This window comes from Melanotaenia boesemani, chromosome 2 (genome assembly GCF_017639745.1).
Source record: "Melanotaenia boesemani isolate fMelBoe1 chromosome 2, fMelBoe1.pri, whole genome shotgun sequence".
Lineage (NCBI taxonomy): Eukaryota > Metazoa > Chordata > Actinopteri > Atheriniformes > Melanotaeniidae > Melanotaenia > Melanotaenia boesemani.
In genome coordinates, this window is record NC_055683.1 from 31003104 (window position 1) to 31023808 (window position 20705).

Sequence of the window (20705 nt, forward strand, 5' to 3'; positions counted from 1 at the left end):
CTCTTAGAGGTGGGAAAAGAGTTGCTACCCGGGAGAAAAGAGGACCTGAAAACTGTACCATTAATAGCTGTTAAAGAGCCAGACAGGCTAGTAAACATAAAATTCTCTCGCTGTCTTTTGGCAGTACAACAAATATTTTAAGCTTCAGCTCCCAGCAGTATTGTGTGGGCCTATTTGTATGTCAGCGTGATGCAGGATGGTGCAGAAATATGGTTCTACACCCACAGTGGGTGTCACAGAAAGAGCTGGTAGAAAAGCTGTATGCTCTTCCTGTTTGGTTCCTCCTCCAATCAGCTGATAGTTTTAGTACTGATGATGGCTGCTGATTCCCTCCTAGATAAAAACTGTGGAGATTATACATTCAATTTGCACTTGATGCTCTTTTGGGGTTGTGCGAGCATCCATAAGGAAACACTATAGATGAAGGATAAAAATAATATATTTTGTGAATAAAAAAAATAAATTATAGATTTAAAGCAATGAAAGGATGATGTTTACTCAGTGTCTATGCAGTACAGAATGCACATATTATTTACATTGCTTTGAATAAGTATTAACTCTACTTACTCCATAATTTCATGTTTTTGCCCACATTTGAATCAAGTTCTTTGTGCTGTTTATTTGGTCTTTGCAGATAAAGTCCTTTTTATTGTGGCACTTGCAAATCCCTTAAAATGAACTGCCAAATGCAGCTGGGGTGATTTCAGCAAACAATATACTGAAGCCATCTGTCAGGACTTATGGATCAAACCATGGAAGGGCTCACAGAAATGCTGACCACTTTAGTAGCATGAATGTGCCTGTCCTCTGAAGATGAAATTGCAGTCTGTCTCTATGATATAAGAACAAAATGCAGGATCAAAAGTTTAAGTTCAGGGTACATTAGGGTAACATGGGTGTTGAAGCAATAGCATAGCATGCCATGATTAGTGTGTAAAGATGTAAACACCAGTGGAATTACCTTTCTGAGCTCATGTCACCTTACTGGGCATATGAGGGGTGAACATGTACCCAGCTACAATATAAGGGGTGATGTGTGATAGGCATGCACAGACTTCAACTAGGGATCACATGAGAAGGACAAGATTTTTGGCATTTACATTGAATTAATACAATATCCAGCCAGCTCATGGTTCATTATACAGATGACTGAAGATCATGTTTAAGGCATGGGATCTTCTGCAAAAATTAAGTTTTTTTTATGTAGTGCTAAAACTATGACCATGTCCAGATTATCAAGTCGCGGCACCTCAATTATAAGCTGGATCCTCTTCTTAGATAAAAATAAAAAATAAAATAAATGTCAAAGTAAAAGACACATCCCTTCTAGCAGCTGCAGTATGGAGAATGCCTTGTGAGTAAGGTGTGTGTTAGGAACTAGCGGTAGGATTAAGGAAATGCACTGCAGAGACATAATATGAAATAGATGTCAGAGAGTCAGAGAGACACAGAGGATGAACTTCCCTTTCTACGTAACTGTTGTCTTGAAGGAAAAAAAAAACATGCTTGTTTGTGTCAGTTATGTATACAGTGATACACAAAAGATGCACACACTGTCAAGCAGAACCTCTATTACCACAAGCGTCTACAAATACACGCATGCACACAAAAACACTCACTAACGTACACCACAAACTTCCCCCATACTCATATCTATCTAACTTTTACTGACAGTGACTATGCCACTTTTGAGAAAGGTGTGTGGGTGTGTTGACTGGAAACAAGTTGCAGTGACCCAACACAAAGCCCTCTCATCCATGACATAACATTGACTGTGGAGCCAAAGTTTAAGCCTTCAACATGTTTAGAGTAAAGAGACTTGAGCAGCTCAAACACTCTTAGCTTGGAGCTGCATCAGAAGAAGTGAAACAGAAAGTAGAGCACGTTGTAGTCTGTCAGGGAGTCTGGATCTTTAGTATTGAATTTAGTTAAATCTGTCTGTGCTAAATCTAATTCACTCATTTTCTTTACCCGCTTTATCCTAATCCGGGTCATGGAGCGGAGACTGTCCCAGCTGTCATAGGGTGAGAGGCTGAGTGCAACCTGGCCAGGTTGTCAGTCATGACTGGATCATATATCAAATCATGTAGTAAATTTTTGTATGTTTCATTCAGAGGTTCTGTATAATTAAGATATATTTTGAATAAACTAAGGTTTTGTTATCCTAATATTATAAAAACTAAATATAAATGAACTGCTGTTTTTTATAGAACTTTTCTAATCTTATTTACCATTCATAGTGCATTAAAGCTCAGTTCATCCATTCACACACATAAACGTTTTCCGTTGAATGGAGTGCCAGACATTAAGCCTATTCTCCTGCCATGCACACGCTGATACACTATTGATGACAATGCATGGTCTAGTATTTTGCCCAAGGACACATTGGTAAGCTTCATGATCATTGTGAGGCTGGGAGTGAACCACCCAACTTCCAGTTTGTGGATGGCTGTTTATCTTTCTTTAGATGAAGATGAGCAATTCTTCATCTTCATCTTTCAAAGCTTCTCTCTCCTTGACAATGATTTTTAAATCCCTCTGAGCAGAGAGTTTTTTCACCATATTGATTGACTGGAAAAACAAGCCGCATGCAAAGCTTTTTATGTGTGTGTGTGTGTGTCTGTGTGTGCACTAACAACACTGTGCTGCTAGGGTAGAGTGTGAGAAATTACAAAATATTCAGGATGTTTTGAAATAACATTATAAGTTTTAGCAAGAGATTTTGCTCTTTGACACTTCTACCGAGGTTCAAGTGTCAGGCAACGTGGAAGCAAACAGCCTCTCTGTGCTTGAAATGTGACATTCCTGCCAGGTTCAAGGTTCAAGTTTATTTGTCACATACACGATGGCAGTGAAATGCAGTCAGGCATGCTTCTAAGACTGTGGAACAACCAATTTACACCCAATGAAAAACACAATAAAAACACCACTGGAATAAACTAAAATGGCATAATGAATATAAATAAAATAGGACATAGTGCAATAGTTGTGCAGTAATGTGCATACTAAAACAGACTGTTAACAATCTATACAGTATCTATTGCCTGTATGCAGTGTGCAGTAGAATACTCTGAGTAGTGCAGCAATTAAAGTGACATTATTGGAGGAGCTAGGTGTTAAAATTACTTCTTGTATGAGGTGCCGTTTGACATGTGCAAGGAGCAGCAGAGGTAGAACACAGTGGCAGTGTCACTGAAGGGCAGGGTTCACAGTTCTGACAGCCTGAGGGAAGACGACCCTTTTGAGTCTGTGTTTACCTTGATGAGCCTTAGGCGACAGCCAGAGCGTAGCCACTCAAAGAATCTGTTGCTAGGATGATGAGGGTCTCTCATGATCATGTTCACTTTGGCTGCCGTCCTCCTCATGAAAATGTCCTGGAGGGTGGGGAGTGTTGTATCCATGGCACATTCTGCACCTTCTGCAGGGCCACGAGCAGTACTGTACCCATACCTCTAGGTCAGGTCTGCCCAAGTCTGGTCCTCGAGATCTACTATACTGCAACTTTTGTATGCGTCCCAACACACCTGAATCAAATGACTGGCTCGTTACTAGGCCTCTGTGGAACTGAATGACATGCACATGAGGTAATTCAGCCGTTTGATTCAGATGTTTGGAGGAGGGATGCATCCAAAAGTTGCAGGATAGTAGAACTCGAGGACCGGATTGGATAGCCCTGCTCTAAGTGATGTTACCAGTCAGAAAAACTCTCCACCTCTCCAGTATAGAACATCCTCATGATTTTCAGAGACTCTGAACTTCCCAGAAGTCTGAGGTGAAAAAGGCGCTACCTTGCCGTCTTCACCTGACAGTCTATGTGCAGAGTCCAAGATAGATCCTCAGTGATGTGCATTCCAAGGTACTTAAAGCTACACATCCTCTCCACCAGAGTTTCATTAATCCTTAAAGGGGAGTAATTCCTCAGCTGTCTCCTCCCATACTCCACAATTATCTCCTTGGTTTAATCGACGTTCAGCAGGAGGTTGTAAACATGGCACGACTGTGCCAGCTTCTCCACCTCCCTTGTAAACACGCCCATCGTTGTTGCTAATGCAGCCAACCACCACACCGTGGCTACCCAGTCATTAGTATAAAGGAAGAAGAGCAAAGGGTTGAGGACGCAGACATGTGGGGAGCCGGTGTTGAGGGGGCAGGCCTGCCTACCCGGTCCACCTGAGTTCTGCTTGACAGGAAGTCCAGGATCAAGCCACACAGGGGGGAGTCTTAGCACAGGCTAAACAGCTTGAAGTGGAGAATAGTGTGGAGAAACCTTGACTTTAGCTATTTTCTCCCACATACTGCAGTCCTGAAATCTTCTAAATGTTATTTGGGGAAGTGAGGATGAGAACTCAAATGTCTAAATCAATCTGGACAGACTTTGTGCAGAGTTAATCCTGCCAGCTCCTTAGCATCGCGTGAGGATAAGAGCAAATAGAAAGTAAGTATTCTGCGAATTTGCACTAAGTAAATTTGTTTGCTGACTTTTACTGCTTTTACTTGCTTTTCAGTTTTTCTGCTGTATATTGCTTTCCATCTTCATATTGATATTGTAGATAAATACAAATACAGACAACAGTGATATCATTGCAAAAACAATCAGTGCAGATGAGCCACTGACCTCCACGGCTGTTCTCCATGTGATGGGAACAAATCATCTTACTTTTTGCGTGATGTCGTGCCTTTTTTACAACACTCTTAATATTTCTAGTTGTAAGAGTGCCCTTCAGATGGATAACTTCTTGCTGTCTAATACATACATGAAGGAATGACACAAATATATGCATGAATGGTACAAAATGGTTAAAGAGTGGGTCACATTCAATACATGAAACATTCAGAAACATGCTGCAAAAGTAAGCTCTTAAAATGAATCAACTCCGAATTCTCATGATTACTGTTTATGGGGTAATAGAAACACAGTGTTTCAGTTATTTCTTATACATTTTCTCATGAATTTAGTAAGAGTTTATATGTAGTGTTGTTACTGCACACTATGAAAGCAGAACTGGTTATGCTTATTTTTACCATCATTCTTAAAAGGGGGGATTGATGTGACCCCCCCTTTTTTCCTCTCCCCTTTTTTTTTATTACTTAACATGTTGTTATATATGTATTGGCCTTAAAACTGTGCATTTGGCTCTGAAATCAATGACACAGTCCTTTTACAGCTCCAGGGTGTTGAAGATGGCAGTGTGGATCCAGGCCCAGCAGCTTCAGGGAGATGCTCTGCACCAGATGCAGTCGCTGTACGGTCAGCACTTCCCCATTGAAGTGCGACATTATCTGTCCCAGTGGATAGAGGGTCAGCTGTGGTGAGTTTCTTGCTGCTCATTAAGTTAGTTCTTTTTCAACCCGTCTAGATATATTCTACCATATCTGAGTATTTATGCATTGATCTATATTTCCTCTACGCATCTTGTATACATGCTTGCATGCATGTCATTAGGGATGCCATAGATCTCGAGAACCCCCACGAGGAGTTCAAGGCTAAACGCCTGCTGGACAGTCTGATACAAGAGTTGCAAAACAAGGCTGAGCACCAGGTTGGAGAGGATGGCTTTCTACTTAAAATCAAACTGGGACACTATGCTAACCAGCTTAAGGTGAGTATTTTTTTTTTTACCTAGAATGCCTTAGAAAATGTTGTACATAAATATGTGCATGGTGGTGTGTTGGTTGGCACCATTGCCTCAGAGCAAGAAGGTAGCTGTGAAGTAGAGTTTTATGAAAGATGCAGGTTCGAACCTTGGCGTTTCTGTGTGTAGGTTGCATGTGTGAACGTGAATGATTGTTTATCTCTGTGTTGGTCCTGGGATGGACTGGCGACCTGTCCAGAGTGTAACTGCCTCTCACCTAGTAGATGCTGGGGTAGATGCCAGCTGCCTGTGACACTGCATTTGAATAAGCAAGTATAGAAAATGGATGGACAGAATATAGACTTCCCAACTAAAGAATGAGTAGTTGAGAAAGCTTTTAAAAAGTAAGGCAACCAGCTGCAAAGCATTTTTGAGTAAACTAAAAAAAATCATGTTGTGTCAAACTAAATTAAGAGTGTAAATTGAAATCAAAATATAAAGTTGGACTAATTTGAGACAACTATTCAGAGATATTTTCAACTTAACATGCGTTTTTTCAGCTCAAAGACATTAGTAGACCTGAATATCTGCCCTAGCTTTGTTTAATTTAAGATTATAATTTTAGTTACCCTCTTTAATTTTGGTTCACACAACACCAGATGCCTTAGTTGAATTTACTCAAACAAGCTTTGCAGCTGGTTGCTTTACTTTTTTAAGTTCACTTTACCTTTTTAACAACTTTTCTTTTACAGTGCAGTGACAACAATAATTGTTATTTAGCAAAGCTGGCTTATTTACATAAAGATAACAAATTCACACTAACATTATCGCATCTGATTAATTACTTAATCTTTGTTAAAGTATTGTTTTTAGAGTCACGTGGTATGAGATCTGGATGCTGGAGATGTGACCGAGGCTTACTCTTAGTATCACGATTGGGCAGATGGGCAACAGATTTGCCACAGGGGTCATAGAATTTTCTTTATTTCCTTTTTTAATAAATGAGGAAGCCACCCATTTCTAAAACCGTAATATTTCAGTTACAGTTTGCCCAGCACAGTATGACATGTAGATTTTTACACATTTCACCTCACTTTATGTACTCAAGACAACAGCACAGTGTAACCTTGATCATCAAGAAATAGTTTGTTTTATGAACTGGCGTTGTCTATCTGGGAGGGGTTTATGATGGGTGAGCCAGGCTAACCTTTGGACAGAATTTATCTTATTTATCCATCTGATTTAAACTAAAACAACTTAAACCTAAAGAAAAATAGTAATAGTAATAGCTGTTGAGCAGATATTGTGCATTTTTACAGTCATGTTTGCATCTGTTATTTACTTAATCACTGGAATTTCTAAACAGTTGAGCGTCCATGTTGCAACACAGTCCACAGTCCATTTAACTGTCTGATGGAAAATTAACATGGTGTAAAAATCCACAATACATTGGTTAATTGAACCAATATGAAATCTTTGAGGTTTGAGTACTTCCAGAAAAACATTCCTCTGGTGGCCTTAGGCTTGAGCAATGTTTAGCTTGGTTTGCCTCTCAGAAATACTCTGGCTCTTCAAACTAAGAACACTGTCTACTTTTTACAGCTGGTAAGATATTGACAGCTCATAAGTAATTCTCATAACCTTATTTGAAAAATAAATAAATAAAATTGAATTTCTCTTAATGTGGTAGTCTGTTGTGAAAACACTTTATCTGTACGGGTCATGCATTGTGACATAATCCGTAAACACACAACATCTAGCAGATCTTGTCAGCCAATCCCACCTGTTGACTTCTCAATTTCAACTGTGAAAGATCAAAGCAAAAATTTAATTGCGAAACCTGTAACAAGTGAGGCTTGTTGTTTTGAGCTTTATTAGTGAGAGGCACTAGTCAGTATCAGCCTTTATTTATTATTTTAATAAAAAGGGGAGAAAAAAATAATTTGTATGCAAAGGGCTTATTTTGCACATCAGCTCAGAATTGTACTGCCTCTGTTTCTAGCAACTCATTAGATTTTTATTTTACAGTGAAACATAATTAGCTCTTAGAACATACATGTTCAGTTCAGTTGTCTTCTTTGCAGTAGCTCCTAGAAAGAGCACACAGTGTCTCGAGAACAGGTTGTAAACAATCTGAGGAAAACAAGTGAATTCTAAGGTAGCCAACCACCACTGCTATTTATGATCAAACACCCTGCTCATAAATGTTCCCCTCTGTTTGTCTTCCCTCCCTAAAACCAGTCAGAGAAACAGTGTGAATGCAGATGAAATTAGATATTGAGCGCAGTTCTTGTTTGCCATGATGCAGTGTCCACACTAATGCAGTTCAAAGAAAGCAATTATAGCACAAATCAATCCCACTAAAACCAACAGACTCCAAACAACATTTTCAAACAAAAAAGTGAAACCAGAATTTTATGAACTACTCATCTCCAGATAAAATAATCATAATAAGACATAAACAGCTTAACTGTGTGTACACTACTAAGTCATGTCCCTGAACTACAGCATGCTGGGTCTCATTAGGCTAATGGGTTTTAGCATGTCAGCAGCGTTGACACCAGAACTTAGCAAGCTTCTTTGATGCTAAACTAAATTGGTGTGTCCTGTGTGGAGCGGCTGCTTCGCTCGTCAGGAGCTAACAGGCCTTAACACAGTTCATGTGCTCCTTGTCTTTCAGAGCACGTATGACCGCTGTCCTCTGGAGTTGGTCCGATGTATCAAACACATCCTCTACACAGAGCAGAGGCTTGTCAGAGAGGCCACAAATGTAAGTCAAATACATGTGTGTTTTGCAAATTGTAAATCCAGGCTGTCACCTGCAGACATACCTCCATGTAATATTCATTTTATAGCGTTTACTGAGGCTGAAAACACCAAGGAAAGCTGAAACTACATAATGGTGTTTGATTCAGAGATTGGGTAACAGGATAAGTCTCACTTTCATCTGTTTTTCAAACAAATGTCTGCACAGTCCTGGGTGTTACAGATACAATGCTTTAGGGACATTTATGTCTGCTCATTCATACGGTAAAACATCTGTAATCTTTCCATTTGAAGGGATATCAATGAAAGTAAACAATTTCACAGTTTATAAGATGCTCTGAGTCATAAAACCATAAAGTCAGTAGTGCATAAAACATCTGACTCTCAGCAACTCCTGTGGTGAATTGATTTTCAGTCACAAGTCTTTTCTCTTAGTGGAATATGTTTGAACTGACTGAATTTTACCCTGTTTAGTCTGAACCTTTAGGGCACAATAGTTCACTCACTCAGTCCTGAAGTGACCATGTGGTTTCATTACATATCAGTTTGCATTTTCTTTTGATCATCAAGGGTTTAGTTGTCAAGTAGCCCAAATGTAAGATATAGAGGTCAATGAATCACACATCCAGCTTAGTTCCCTTCCCTAAGGATATACATGCAATCTCAGCTTTTAGCTCATCAGTGGCCAGCCATTTCCATTAACAACCATAAACAATCCAATATCTAGGCCATTTCAAACACAAACATTTCTAATCACACACTCTAAAATCTCTGTTTCCTCCATCTTCATCAATCCCACATTGTTATTGTTAGTCAAACTCTCCATTGAGTGGAATGATGGACAGCATGTCTCAGAAGTATCAGCAAATCAATCAAGCTTTTGAAGAGCTTCGTCTGCTCACCCAAGACACTGAGAATGACCTGCGCAAGCTCCAGCACAACCAGGAGTACTTCATCATCCAGTATCAGGAGAGTCTTCGCATCCAGGGTGAGACCCGAACACTTGCATGTCATTAACGTTGCTCTAAATTATTTAGTGAATTACTGATTTGACTGGTTGTCTGGCTTCAGGGTTGGAATTATTGTGAAATTAATAGAAGAGAAATATGTTTAATTCAAGCCCACAAGCAGTTCAAGTTTGCAGCTTAATTAAACTGCTCTTTTCTTCAATGAAATTGTTTATTTTTAATCAAACTTTAGCCTCTTGAGAAGTAAATCAATTTTACATCCTTTACTAGTTTTAAATATGACCATTTAAACTTTATTTAAAGAGATGGTTTCACATGTTTTCACCACGGTCTTAAAATTTCTTTTGCTAAACAGTAAAAAAAAAACTAAATGCTGGAGCTTCCACAACTTAACAGCTTAGGCTCAAAAGATGCAGCAAACAGTATTGAGCCTTTGAATGGCTGTTCTACCTTTTCAGGAGGTGATTTAAACAATTATTCTTCAAGGGCACAGCATAGTGAACGGTTTAAACATTTCTCTCCACTCTGTCAGTGTTTAACTTGTCCCCACCCTCCTCAGCTCAGCTGACCAGCCTTGCCACGCTGCCCCCTGCTGACCGCCAGCTACGGGAGCCCGGCCTTCTCAGCAAGAGAGCCACAGTGGAGGCATGGCTGACAAGAGAGGCCAACACACTACAGAAATACAGACTGGTGAGATTTGCTCGGGAAAAACACCATTTGTGTTATTCATGCAGTTACACAGAAAGTGAATCACTGTATGAATAATGTTCATTAATATTATTATTATTATTTTTATTTATTTAGTTTTTTAAATGAGTATTTGCATGCATGGATACCAGTGGATGGATGTGAGCGAGCCTCTGCACAAAGAGAAAATTCTAAACTAGTTTTTCTTTTGTTTGTTTTTTGGGGGTTTTTTTTGGGGTGTGCGTGTGTGTCTTGTATGTTCGTGTGTAGGATCTGGCAGAGAAGCACCAGAAAACACTGCAGCTGTTGAGGAAGCAGCAGACCATCATTCTGGATGACGAGTTGATCCAGTGGAAGAGAAGGCAACAGCTGGCAGGCAATGGGGGCCCACAAGAGGGAGGCCTGGACATCCTTCAGTCCTGGTGAGTCTTTTTTTCCTGCCCCCCACGAAGAACACAGCTACCAAACTCCCTCACTAAGGAAAGAGGTCATGGGTTTACTAGTCGGCAATGAGTACCACTGCGTTTATTTCCAAGTTTATTGGCTTTTAAAAAGAGAGATTTACCCAACAATGACAGAGATTGACATTTCTTGCTTATTGTCTTTTAATCCCTTATATTAAAATATTTTCTTTGCTGTTTTCCTTTTTCATTCAGTCTGAACAAAGAGTGTTATTTTGAATTAGCCTGCTGGTGTACTCTTTGTGATAGGATTCACTTTTGAATACAAATTTCTACAGATTTGAATAAGCAAAAGTTTGGTCGTTCCTCATTTGTATATATTTCTACTTGTGTTTTATGTTGTATTACATATCAGGTGTGAAAAGCTGGCTGAAACTATTTGGCAAAATAGGCAGCAGATTCGGAGGGCAGAGCACCTCAGGCAGCAGCTGCCCATCCCTGGACCTGTTGAAGAGCTCCTAAATGAACTCAACAGTACTATCACAGATATCATCTCAGCCTTGGTCACCAGGTGTGTGTGTGTTTTAAGTTTTCTAAATGTCTTATAATTCTACCTTCACCTAAAAAAAGGTACCATTTTATTAAGGTATCATCTTGGGAAGTGTTCAGCTGCCCTTTCCTGTTCCTTATACAAGCAAGTCCTGCTACACAAGCATACTTAGTTTTGTTGCCAAATGAGAAAGAGAGAGAGATGTCCTCTGTCTTAAATTAAATTAGTCAGGCATTCCAGTTATCCACCTAATGATTTAATCCACATGAGAAAGGTTTGTGGAAGTTTGTTTCTGTTCTCCTATTTAGTACTTAGCAATAGGGAATGTCTGCTAAAGTCAGAACATTTTACTTTAGATTTAGCTTAATTTAGTTTTCAGTTATGATTCAGAGGATTTTTTGGTTGATTTGGTAAAACTCCCCAAGTGCATTTTAATGCAGTCACTGAACAACCACTTTGTCAGTAAAGAGAAGCAACCAGTAAATCTGTTTATAGTTCAGGCAAATAAATTTGCATCATTGTAATTGTCATGATGAGGTGGTATCTGGTCAGGAACCCGACCCCAGATAAGTGGCAAGAGGATGGATGGATGGATGAATGGATGGATGGATGGATGGATGGATGGATGGATGGATGGATGGATGGAAGGATGGATGGAGTTGACAGATTTGTTAAAGACTCATGGCTGTGAATGTGCCCAAAGCTCGAGAATGGATGTTAAATCCACCTAAAGAGATCTCCAGAGACAAAGCGCATGCATTGTGCAAGAACTTCAAGGAGACCAAGAGTACATGCAACTTGTTTCAGTCCATTATTGTAGTCCCCAGAGGCACATCTGCCAGAGCCTTTAAACCCTGCAGCATCTCAGCTCAAGAGTACTCTGAAGTTTTTGACAGATCCTCTCCCACTTTCCTAGAGGATAGTCCCTGCAGGGACCCATAACACACTGAGAAGTCATGTCATTGTCACAATGATTTCTGATTGGCCACAGACAAGCCTGTGACCAGACAGTAACGCACTGTTTTTAGGTGCAGTACAAATTCAGGTTATGTTCCTCAGCAACATCCTCTCTAGATTCCCCTGAAAGCCCAGGAGGTCTCACACTGAGAAAGGGAAAGTGCTGCCTTCTCAGCACCACTTAGTTCAGCTACAGATCTGAAGGCTTTAAGGTTCATAACAACAGAATGTTTTTCCTCCAAGGTCCCCCAGCGCCTGAGGATTACTTATTTGACCATGTTTGTTGTTGTCACTTCTTGCTCTGTTTTTGTGTTGTGCTGTGGAAATCGGACATCGTACAGTCAGAAACAGAGGCCAACCACTTCAAGAGAATATAATAGTTACTTGTTTGTTTACTGAACACTGATTTTTTAGTATGATGTTCTGTGAATGGGCATAGTTACTCCCTTACCTATGGTTATTTTCAAAGTGTTGTGTTTTCAAAACTTACAGGAAAGGAACATGCAGTTCTCGCTGTCAGCACACAGCATTATCTACTATTTTGCACATTAAAAAACTAATAGAATGATTAAAAGCAGTATCTGTTCATTTCCCTTAAAATCAACAGATACAAAAAATCCTATTTTAGACTAAGATATAGATCAAATAAATACCAAGTATTTATTTTAGAATTTAGTGCTAAATTACAACTTCAATGTAAAAAATAGTTTGATGTCAGTTTTAATCTTGGGATTGGATCAGTGTTGTGAGTCAGCAGTCATATGGCAAAGCAAACAACATGCGAATGCACAACATAAACATTCCTTGCAATTAGCACACTAGCGCACAAAATGTCAGCTTTTGTTTTACAAGGGTTATCAAACATTTAAATTAGGTTGTTTCTTAAATTACTTCAAGAAATTTCTTGTTTTTTGGTAAGTTATGTAAATCTTGGCAAGTGGCTAAATGCAAAATGTCCAAGGGCAAATTTAGCCACACCATGTATGCAAATTGGTCATGCGTCACATGTACTGTACAATAAGGATGACATCAATGAACCATTACAACTATTAAATAGCATTATGTTTCAGGCTTATGGCCTTGTTTCTAGAACACAAACTCATACTACTGTGATTAAAAAAAAGTGTACCTGTAAATGGATGCTTCTCAAAAAAAACACACACTTTTTATCATGTTTTTTAGCTTGGTTACAAAGACAAGTAGCATCTAAAAATGATCTTCTGTAATTATTTACGATGTGTAATAAAAATATTAATGTACTTCAACCAAAGAGATGATCGCTGGCTGCTGCAGGAATAATTCAAGAGGCATTTCGCCTTTACTAATTAATAAGCCTGACGAGTGCATGTAAAAGTACAAATACCTGTCCAGTGAAACTAGCTGCAAGGTGGCCTTGAACCTTTGATGCTACTGGTTGTTAAGCCTGTCAGTGCCTTTGCTTTTATTTGAATCCTAATAGTTTTTAGGTTAATAAACTTTTATGACAATGTTTTTTTTTTTTATTAGTTTTTACTATCTCTTTTATCAGGTGGTAAAAAGCATTTACTATCACAAATCGGCCCAGCTTTTAAGATTCAATGCAGTCCATTGGTTTCCTTAGATTTTTTAAAATGATTTGGCTTGTATGAACACAGTTATTATAAATTGAACTAATGTGGATTCCTTTTAATTGGATCACAGTGATTGACTTAAATTGATTATGTCTGTAAAGTACCCTGAGATGACTCTGTTTTAAAATGGCGCAATACAAATAAAGCTGAATTGACTCAGAACAAACTGGAGGTTGTTGGTCACGACAAGGTCATCTTTTATTGGTCCTGTGCACTTCTAATCCGAGGTGTTCAAGTTTCTCCTGTAAGATTGCAGATATATTTTGCCAACATATTATACAAATAGATTTGAAAACACCTTCCTCTTAGCTACATTTTTTTTACTTAATTTTATCATTTTATATATTTTAAATGTACTTTTAATTTTGTTATCTATTTATTCCTCTTGTGGTGATGGTTGTTTGAGCAGTTGGCTGCAGTTTTACAACAATTTAACCATTTTATAATAAAAAAAAACACTCTCAGTCCTTGATCAATAATACTTGAGGCAAACATTACTGTATGTGCTACAATGCTAGATTATAGGTAACATAACATTACATAATGCCTTTACTTGGTCTCAGCTTTAAGAACGTTGAGCTAGTCAATCACAGTTTGGTTCTGTTGTTTACTCCTAATTTTCCTTTTGTTGTTTGTCCACAGCACCTTCATCATTGAGAAACAGCCTCCGCAGGTCCTAAAAACCCAAACCAAGTTTGCCGCCACAGTGCGCCTCCTAGTGGGGGGGAAGTTAAATGTGCACATGAATCCTCCACAAGTCAAAGCCACCATCATTAGTGAACAGCAAGCCAAGGCACTGCTTAAAAATGAAAACACAAGGAAGTAAGTCTAGTACAACACTTTCTCTCAGTGGATGTAAAAAGATGTTTAAAAAAAACTAAAAATGAGGAGTTTAGCCTTCCCACAGGGATTATTGAATCCCAGAATGAACTCTGGCCAAGTGTGTATCCAGACCTCACCACATAAACATGACTGGAACTTGAATAATGCCCTCTGAGGAATCTATGGAGAGGATACAGAATCCACATTTAGCCTGTTTCACAGCCTCGTTCCACATTCATCCCAACTCATAGAAACCCTCCAAAACTTCAGCTAGGCAGCTTGTGGGAAAATGAGATATTCAACAGCTCAGTCATCATCTGCTCTCTTTTATCTGCTTGCCCAGAGACATCTACTGGATGTTTCTGGTGAAGGAAAGATGGTCATGGTGATAGTTACACATTTTAGTTACACAGGGCTTAAGTGTGAACACGATTCTTAGAACTTACATGAGTGGAATATAAGGGAGGATATAATTCCCAGCACTTAAGTGCATCACAAAAGAATGAAGAACTAATTGACTCAACCCTTAATTGTCTCCCTTTCTCAGTGACAGTAGCGGAGAAATTCTTAACAACAACTGTGTGATGGAGTACCACCAGACTACAGGCACACTCAGCGCCCACTTCAGGAACATGGTGAGTCCAGCTTTATGGTCTAGATGACCAGATTACTTTATTTCCACTTAAACTGCCTGAAAAAGTTAATCAAGAATTATAATTAGGTATTATCTACATATTTCAATCTTCCCCGTATTATCTTCCCTTGTTTCAGTACATGTAAATAATTTATTAAGCTAAAAATACATAATTGTTTGTAGGTTTACTTTAGAGCTGCTCACAATACAAGTAAATTATTTGCCAGCTGCTATGTCCAACATATTTTCTCTTTGTGAAATAGGGAATATGAAGAGTATACACCAACTAGACAGCTTTAAAACTTTTTACTGGCCGTGACACTCCTCAGTGGTTCCCTTGTCAATAAAGTGTGCCACGTAATACTGCAAAAGCTGCTCAGAAACATCTCAAAGAACATGCCATAGAGATCCAGACATAGATCAGACTGTCCACATCTCTATCCATTCAGTTGTCTCTGATGTGTGCCAGAGCAAGCCTGCTCAGCCCACAGCACCTAAAGGATCACCTGCCTCTTTCTTGGTGGTTTTGGACCATTAAGAACAACATGCTACACACAAAAGTACCTGTACCCATATTGAGAGTATGCCTGAGGTTTTGATTTGTGTATTTGAAAACAAACAGAAGCAGTCAAAGTTGTTTGGATCTGATGAGATTAACCATCCACTTTCCCTGTCTGGTGATATTGAATTGTGGGTATGGCTTTGAATGTGCTACACAAGCACATAGCAATGCTTCTGAGCCTCAGTCCGCTGCTGCATATCATAAACGTTGTTAGCAACAATGCCCTAGAGCCCTTCATGGATTATTTAGATGTCAGCCCTGTAGTCTGACTCAAAATGAAATATGCATATATACTTTGTTCATGATATGCACAATAATAATCTTACTGTATGTTTGTATGTACACACATCATATTCTTATATATCATCACTATAGTCTTTGAAGAGGATCAAAAGATCGGACAGAAGAGGAGCAGAATCAGTCACTGAAGAGAAGTTCACCATTCTGTTTGAGTCACAGTTTAGTGTTGGGAGCAATGAACTTGTCTTTCAAGTTAAGGTAAGTAGGTGAATGCAGAGGGAATTTAATGTTCACACACACACACACACACACACACACACATATATATATATATATTACTGAAAGATGTTTTTGTCCCTACTGGAATCTGTTTATTCTCATAAAAGCTTGAGCATCTGATATGACACTTATTGAGCTGTGTGTGCACTATGTAAACCAAATCACATCAATTTCTTGCCTGTCTTCATTAATATTTATCATGTGTCATAAAAACATTCCCCTCTATCAACAATTAAATCTACAGAAAAATGTAATAGATTTGATGTTTTTTTTTTTTTGTTTTTTTTTAGAGAGAGTATGTGCATCATTTATGGTTACAGCATTTCTCCACTAATCTGACATCTTGTGCTTTTTCTGTGAGCAGACACTATCACTTCCTGTAGTGGTGATAGTTCACGGTAGCCAAGACAATAATGCTACAGCAACTGTATTGTGGGACAATGCTTTTGCAGAACCGGTGAGTCCATGTTTTTGTGTAAATGTGTGTCTATGTTGAAAATTTTATCTAGAGGTTGTTATATTTTTTAAATTAGTCCCTGTTTTAATGTTTCAGTAACATCTAGCATATAAAAGTTTCTGTTTTATTTAGCAGCTATCATTATTGTTTGAAATATTGTACATTTAACAAAGTGCCTAGAATATTCGTAGTTGCTGGTATGAAGACTGGCTTTATGGGATTTCTTTAAATGTATACTCTGAAAAATCAGTCCCATATAATGTGTAAGTCCTCTTTCTGCTTAATAACTAATCGAGCAGAAATAAAGAGAAAATAAACATAAAATGTTTGATTCAGGCACAGTCATGTAGCATCAAATGTTCAAATTTTATGAAAGTTGCCGATTATACTTATTTGTGTTTAATGTTTCATAAAATGATGATCTTTTGCTCATTGCTTCCGCTTTACACCCTTTAGCAAGGCTCATTTAAAATCTTGGTGTTTTTCTGTGTATGTAGGGACGAGTGCCTTTCCTCGTGCCAGATAAAGTGCTCTGGCCTCAGCTGTGTGATGCTATCAACATGAAGTACAAAGCAGAGGTGCAGAGCAACCGAGGCTTGTCAGAGGAGAACCTGGTTTTTCTGGCTCAAAAGGCCTTCAGCAGCTCCAGCAACAACCCTGATGACTACCGGAGCATGACAATGACCTGGTCACAGTTTAACAGAGTCAGTACCAGTCGCTTACCTCGTGATCCTTTATGCAAACATGCAGCATTTTAAAAAACATTCTATTTATCGTCTATGATCAGTTTTAATGAATGGATTTGTGTCATGGTGCATTTAGAGATGTTTTTCTTCCGTGTACATTTTTAAAAAGCCCACAGGCCAGTATCCGTAAGATATTTCAGCCACATGCTTGCTATTCATAGAAGTGTTTTCTGTTACTATGATTCATTCTATTCATACACAGCAATATTTCTTGCTCCATTTGCGGCATTCCTACAGCACTACTCTGTGGTCAACTTGAGCGAGAATGCCTCATTGGTTGCCAGGTCGTCATCTTAATGGGTCTGTTTATCTACATCGAAAAATGCTAAAGGGCTCATTTTCTAGCTCAACGCAGCCGCTGAAGGCAAAAAATTCACTTCCATTCATCATAAATCATTATTTTTTTTAGATAATAGGAACATTATGTTTCAGCCACTACACACGAGCAGGTACTCAGTCATACAACATATGCATGTGCAGTTGTAAGCTTTGTGAAATATAAATGCAACTAGGATGCGTGGAAATTAAAGCTAAGGAGTTCTCGACTTGGTGGAATCTTAAATCTTAAAGTGTTTTTTTTCAAGACCATTTTTCATTGTCTTCAGGAAAGCTTGCCTGGGAGGAACTTCACATTTTGGCAGTGGTTTGATGGTGTGATGGAACTCACTAAAAAGCATCTGAAACCACACTGGAATGATGGGTAAGGAAGCTGCAGAGGCTTTCAGTTGATGTGAATTTTTGGCTTTTAATTATGGTACTACAGAAACATAAATGCAGTAAAGTAATTATCTTTTTTTCAATTTAGCAATCGGACTGCAGTTCTGTGAAAATCAGTGTTAAATCAAGCTTAAAAAAACAACAAGAATAATATAAAGAACACATGGAAAGTATTAAATACAATTATTGGAAACAGAAATAATAGATCTAACTTTCCTACATACTTTCTAAATGCAAATAATTGTCAATAAGACTGTCAATAAGTTCAACAAATATTTTGTAAACTCTGGATCTGACCTGGTAATGGAAATAAAACATCCTAAAAACAGAGATAACACAATTAATATGAATATAGAAATCATGGACATGATGTTTTTTAAAGGAACAGATGAGAAATAAAATCACTGATGCTGTTAAAGGTTTTAAAATAAAGCTATTGTAAAGACTGTAACAGTATTGATATGGCATTTGTCAAGAATATAATTAAATGTGTGGTGAAACCCTTAACCTACATTTGTAATCAGCCTTTGAAATCTGGAAGTTTCCCAAGTAAAATCACTAAACACAATATACTGAATGACCAACAATTTGGTTTTAGAAAAAAAGAACACTTCACTTCCACTTAAATGTTTTGTTTAAGAGTTAACGTCTGTGATAAAAAAAAAAAAAACAGTATGTCATTGGTATTTTTTGGATATAAAAAAGACTTTTAATACAGATTGATAACTAAACGTAAAAAGTATGGAGTGAGAAAAATTACTCTCAACTGGCTTCTAAGTTATCTGAATAAGAAAGACCAGTATGTACAAATAAACCATGGTGAAATCAGTATGATAGAAAAGACTCCCCTTTGGGACCATTAATTATTCATTTGGTATTTTAATAATATATGTGAAGTGTCCAGTTTGTTAAAAAACTAAATAAGCAAATTTATTTTGTTGTGGGTACAATTGACCTTTTGGATAGAATTGGAAAAGAACTTAATAAACTGAAGAGTCGGTTTGATCTTTACAAGGTAATATTACATTTAAATAAAACAAAATATATGATATTTGGAAACAGATCAACCAACACTAAAAAGACACTTGTGACAGATAATATAGAAATTAAAAGAAAGAGAAATATAATTCCTTGGTGTAATAATAGATGAAAAATATCTAAATCAGTTTCAGTTCTTTTTTTTTGTTTGTTTTAAATCAGTCATCATTAGTATGTGAAGACATGGTCAATTTCAAAATTGTTCAAATCATGTACAGAGTTAAAAATCAACTGCAAAATAGTGTCCAGACGTTTTTACCAGTTAAGCGAGAGTAAACTTTGTCTGAGAGGAACATACATGTTCAAAAAACTAGCTGTGAGAACAAACGCTGTATCCACAAGAGGGGTTCAGTTATGGAATAGCTGCAGTGAAGATGTGAAAACACGTCAGACATGTCAGGTAGATTTAACCAAAAAGCTGCTAAAAAATTATGTACTTAAAAAAAAAAAAAAAAGTAAGACTCATACTTATACAGGGTGTGCAGAATTATTAGGCAAGTTGTATTTTTGAGGATTAAATTTATTATTGAACAACAACTATGTTCGCAATGAACACAAAAGACTCATAAATATCAAAGCTGAATATTTTTGGAAGTTGGAGTGGGGCTTTTTAGTTTTAGTATCTTAGGAGGATATTTCTGTGTGTGTAGGTGACTATTACTGTGCATAATTATTAGGCAACTTAACAAAAACCAAATATAAACCCATTTCACTTATTTATTTTCACCAGGGAAACCAATATAACAACTCAAAATTTACAAATATACATTTCTGGCATTCAAAAATAAAACAAAAACAAATCAGTGACCAATATAACCACCTTTCTTTGCGAGGACACTCAAAAGCCTGCCATCCATAGATTCTGTCAGTGTCTTGATCTGTTCACGATCAACATTGCATGCAGCACCAACCACAGCCTCCCAGACACTGTTCAGAGAGGTGTACTGTTTTCCCTCCCTGTAGATCTCACATTTGATGAGGGACCACAGGTTCTCTATGGGGTTAAGATCAGGTGAACAAGGAGGCCATGTCATTATTTTCTCTTCTTTTAGACCTTTTCTGGCCAGCCACGTAGTGGAGTACTTGGATGCGTGTGATGAAGCATTGTCCTGCATGAAAATCATGTTTTTCTTGAACGATGCTGACTTCTTCCTGTACCACTGCTTGAAGAAGTTGTCTTCCAGAAACTGGCAGTAAGACTGGGAGTTGCGCTTGACTCCATCTTCAACCCGAAAAGGTCCCACAAGCTCATCTTTGATGACACCAGCCCATACCAGTATCCCACCTCCACCTTGCTGGCGTCTGAGTCGGAGTGGAGCTCTCTGCCCTGTACTGATCCAGCCACGGGCCCATCCATCTGGTCCATCAAGACTCACTTTCATTTCATCAGTCCATAAAACCTTAGAAAAATCAGTCTTATGATATTTCTTGGCCCAGTCTTGACGTTTTATCTTGTGTGTCTTGTTCAGTGGTGGTCGTTTTTCAGCCTTCCTTACCTTGGCCATGTCCCTGAGTATTGCACACCTTGTGCTTCTTGGCACTCCAGTGATGTTGCAGCTCTGAAATATGGCAAAACTGGTGGCCAATGGCATCTTGGCAGCTTCATGCTTGATTTTCCTCAGTTCATGGGCAGTTATTTTGCGCCTTGTTTTTTCAACACGCTTCTTAAGACCCTGTTGACTATTTTGAATGAAACGC

At 38.2% G+C, this 20705-nt stretch overlaps 1 protein-coding gene across 2 annotated transcripts in view; it reads left to right on the forward strand.

The window, feature by feature from the left end:
* The window catches only part of stat5a (signal transducer and activator of transcription 5a), a 67974-nt gene that overhangs the window by 41934 nt on the left and 5335 nt on the right, over nucleotides 1-20705 (forward strand). For both annotated transcript variants that reach the window (XM_041970364.1, XM_041970357.1), the window contains 13 exons: nucleotides 5166-5309; nucleotides 5444-5600; nucleotides 8254-8343; nucleotides 9153-9327; nucleotides 9867-9997; nucleotides 10265-10416; nucleotides 10811-10966; nucleotides 14155-14334; nucleotides 14882-14969; nucleotides 15906-16028; nucleotides 16414-16506; nucleotides 17004-17210; nucleotides 17858-17952. In XM_041970364.1, the coding sequence (XP_041826298.1) occupies nucleotides 5182-5309; nucleotides 5444-5600; nucleotides 8254-8343; nucleotides 9153-9327; nucleotides 9867-9997; nucleotides 10265-10416; nucleotides 10811-10966; nucleotides 14155-14334; nucleotides 14882-14969; nucleotides 15906-16028; nucleotides 16414-16506; nucleotides 17004-17210; nucleotides 17858-17952 (1775 nt within the window). In that variant the 5' untranslated portion in view covers nucleotides 5166-5181. The remainder of the gene's footprint in view (nucleotides 1-5165; nucleotides 5310-5443; nucleotides 5601-8253; nucleotides 8344-9152; nucleotides 9328-9866; nucleotides 9998-10264; nucleotides 10417-10810; nucleotides 10967-14154; nucleotides 14335-14881; nucleotides 14970-15905; nucleotides 16029-16413; nucleotides 16507-17003; nucleotides 17211-17857; nucleotides 17953-20705) is intronic.